We start from the raw sequence: 2,547 nt of genomic DNA on the forward strand, positions 1-2,547 counted from the left end.
CCCAGAGTCAGAGCTCACCACTGCTGCCGGGACAGGGCTCTGCACGGGACCCGCCTTACACAAACCCCCTTGCTGGCGACCCTGGCCTTAGCACAGCACAGCACAGCACGCTTTGTTCCATGGCAGAGCAACGTGACCATCGCTGACTCGGGCTGCTGCAGAGCTTTTGCGGAGATGAACATGTTTAGCAGCACCTTGCACCGAGCCCTTTCTCTTTGTTCAGTGCAACCGCAATATGGAACACGCGGTTCTGGCAGCTGAGAAAGGGAGCGGCTCAGCACCACGAGCTGCTCACGCCAGCTGCTCCCTGGCGATGCCCACAGAGGCAGAGCTGCACTGCTTCTTGCCCAGAGCAGCGCAGGGATCTGCCAAGGGCGCTGGGGCAACGGCCAAGCCAGCCAGGCAGCCCCGTCCTGCTCGCTCCGAGAGCAGGGGCTCAGTCCACAGGCTGCCTCAGGCACCAAGGGTCGGTGTCGGGAGGGTCAGAAAAACACAACAGAACTTACGTTGCTTCTCCCGCTGCTTCGATATCATGTAGCCTCGAACGCTGAAATCCAGCCGCTGCAGAGCTGGCTCCAGCTTCATGTACATGCGCTGCCCCAGCCTGTGGTACACAGCCAGGGGCCACAGCAGGAGGAGGAGCACTGGGGTAAGTGGGAACGCCGGTTAGAGGTTTGTTCAGGATGGCACCCTGGCACACATCCTGCCCGTTCTGCAGTGTCACACAGAGTACGCGCGATCTGAGCATGGAGCAACGCTGCGGGGGCCATCAGAACCGCAGCGACCACCTCTGCCACTTCAACACAACTGAGGCCGAGCCGTCAGTGCTCAGATCTGCGCACCCAGACATGGTTTCTCCGGACCAGAGACCTTTGAGTACCGGTCGAGAACCACCACATTCCAGGCAGAACGTGTCGTTTCACATCTTAAAGCCATTCAGACAAGCTTTCCCTCTGAGCAAGAGCCCCGTCCCTCGGACCTTCTGATCCCACTCATCTCTACCCCGTTCGCTCGTAAGCCTGTACTGGCACCGAGATCTACTTACAGAGCAGGTACGAGAGCACGAGCCCGGGGATGTACTGGCCCAGGACAGCCAGGAAGGTAAAGACTCCACACACTAGAAGGCAAAACTGAAGAGATGGAGGACAGTGAGTTTCCGGGGGTAAACAGTGGATCACTCAGTTCTTGACCATCTTGTTCTCTGCGGATTCCAGGTCAGGTCATAAGAACCCTAACGACAGCGAAGCCTTCCTAGTGCTCAGACCTGCCCCAGGGCTCACACGGACACGGGATGTACCCGGCTTCAGAGAGGCACCAGACCGGGGCCTCTGCCTCAAGTGCAAGGAGCCTCCCAAAGCAGGTTTCCAAAGAGTAAGGAAGAGGTTAAGACAGACCCTTCAAGGCACAATGGACAAGGACAGGGACAGCGCCACCGAGTCACAGCTTCCTCTTTGCATAAGCCTCAGAAAAAGAAGCAAAAGAAAAAAAAAAAAAAAGCTTGACACACTTTCTCACACAGCTAAAACCCAGCGAGGGAGATGAGTCTGGCAGCCAGTCACAAGCTAGAACCCTGCGGAAGGAGCAGCTGCCTTGTCACTTCACCAGCACAGCCAACATGCCGACACTCGCCTCCTCCTCCCTCCTCCACCACCTGATACCTCTGCCTGTGCTTCCCGACCCTCCCCATGGGGACCTCCCATGTGCGAACGCGTTTGGCCCAGGCTGGGCCCTCTGCAAGAGATTGCCAGCGGTCAGCAGAACCTCCACTCCAAACGTTTTACTTGCCAGGGTCTGTACGCTCTTACCTTGCCGGGGTTTTGCCTCTTGAAAATGAAGAGGTTACTGAAGAAGCTGGTCCAAGCCACCCACCCCTCGGCCAAATGGTGGCAGAGCTCTGGCACACCCAGCAGCCGCGGGTGAACGTATCCCCAGCTGCAGCGAAGGGAAGAATTCGGGAACAGAAATTACTGCACTGACATCACTGCAGAAGGCACTTGTTACCAACACCCGCCTCAACCCTTCTTCCCCCTGCCCCGGCACAGAGCTCTAGGGATGAGGGTCACCCGTCCCTCACCACACCGCCCGGCCAAACCCAGCACTTCTACATGTGGTACACGCTGCTGGGCCCAGTTCTCCCACAGCAGCTGGGGAGCAGTAATTTCACCAGCGGGTCTCTTGGCTTAGGCTAGTTTCCATCTGCTGCAGGGAAAGGGCAATGCGGAAGCAGATCAAGTGAATCTGTTGCTTTTTCTGCAACTCTCCAGAATTCTGCACAAGGGCTACGAGCAGCCTTGTACCTCACCGAGTACATCTGGTCACTTTGGAGGCATCACCTTTGACATTGGTGCTTCTTAACTGCTAGTCACAAGGACCTGACAGTCAGGAAGAGCAATTCCTTTTGTACCTGGGCCTCTTGGAAAAAAAAAATTAAATATAGTCATCTGGCAACAGCCCAAGTGATTTAATCAGGAGCTGAACGCCCAGCACGGCTGGCAGCAAGGTGTGCCTGGGGAGAGGCGGGGGTTATTATCAAGACAACACCCCAGC

General features: G+C 56.7%; 1 protein-coding gene across 1 annotated transcript in view; it reads right to left on the bottom strand.

Moving 5' to 3' along the window:
* Positions 1-2,547, bottom strand: part of FAM134C (family with sequence similarity 134, member C) — a gene marked incomplete at its 5' end in the record, with an annotated part of 6,097 nt that overhangs the window by 1,737 nt on the left and 1,813 nt on the right. The window contains 3 exons of the mRNA XM_010131305.1: positions 507-644; positions 1,046-1,130; positions 1,806-1,932. Of these exons, the coding sequence (XP_010129607.1) occupies positions 507-644; positions 1,046-1,130; positions 1,806-1,932 (350 nt within the window). The remainder of the gene's footprint in view (positions 1-506; positions 645-1,045; positions 1,131-1,805; positions 1,933-2,547) is intronic.

This window comes from Buceros rhinoceros, unplaced genomic scaffold (assembly GCF_000710305.1).
Source record: "Buceros rhinoceros silvestris isolate BGI_N320 unplaced genomic scaffold, ASM71030v1 scaffold38092, whole genome shotgun sequence".
Lineage (NCBI taxonomy): Eukaryota > Metazoa > Chordata > Aves > Bucerotiformes > Bucerotidae > Buceros > Buceros rhinoceros.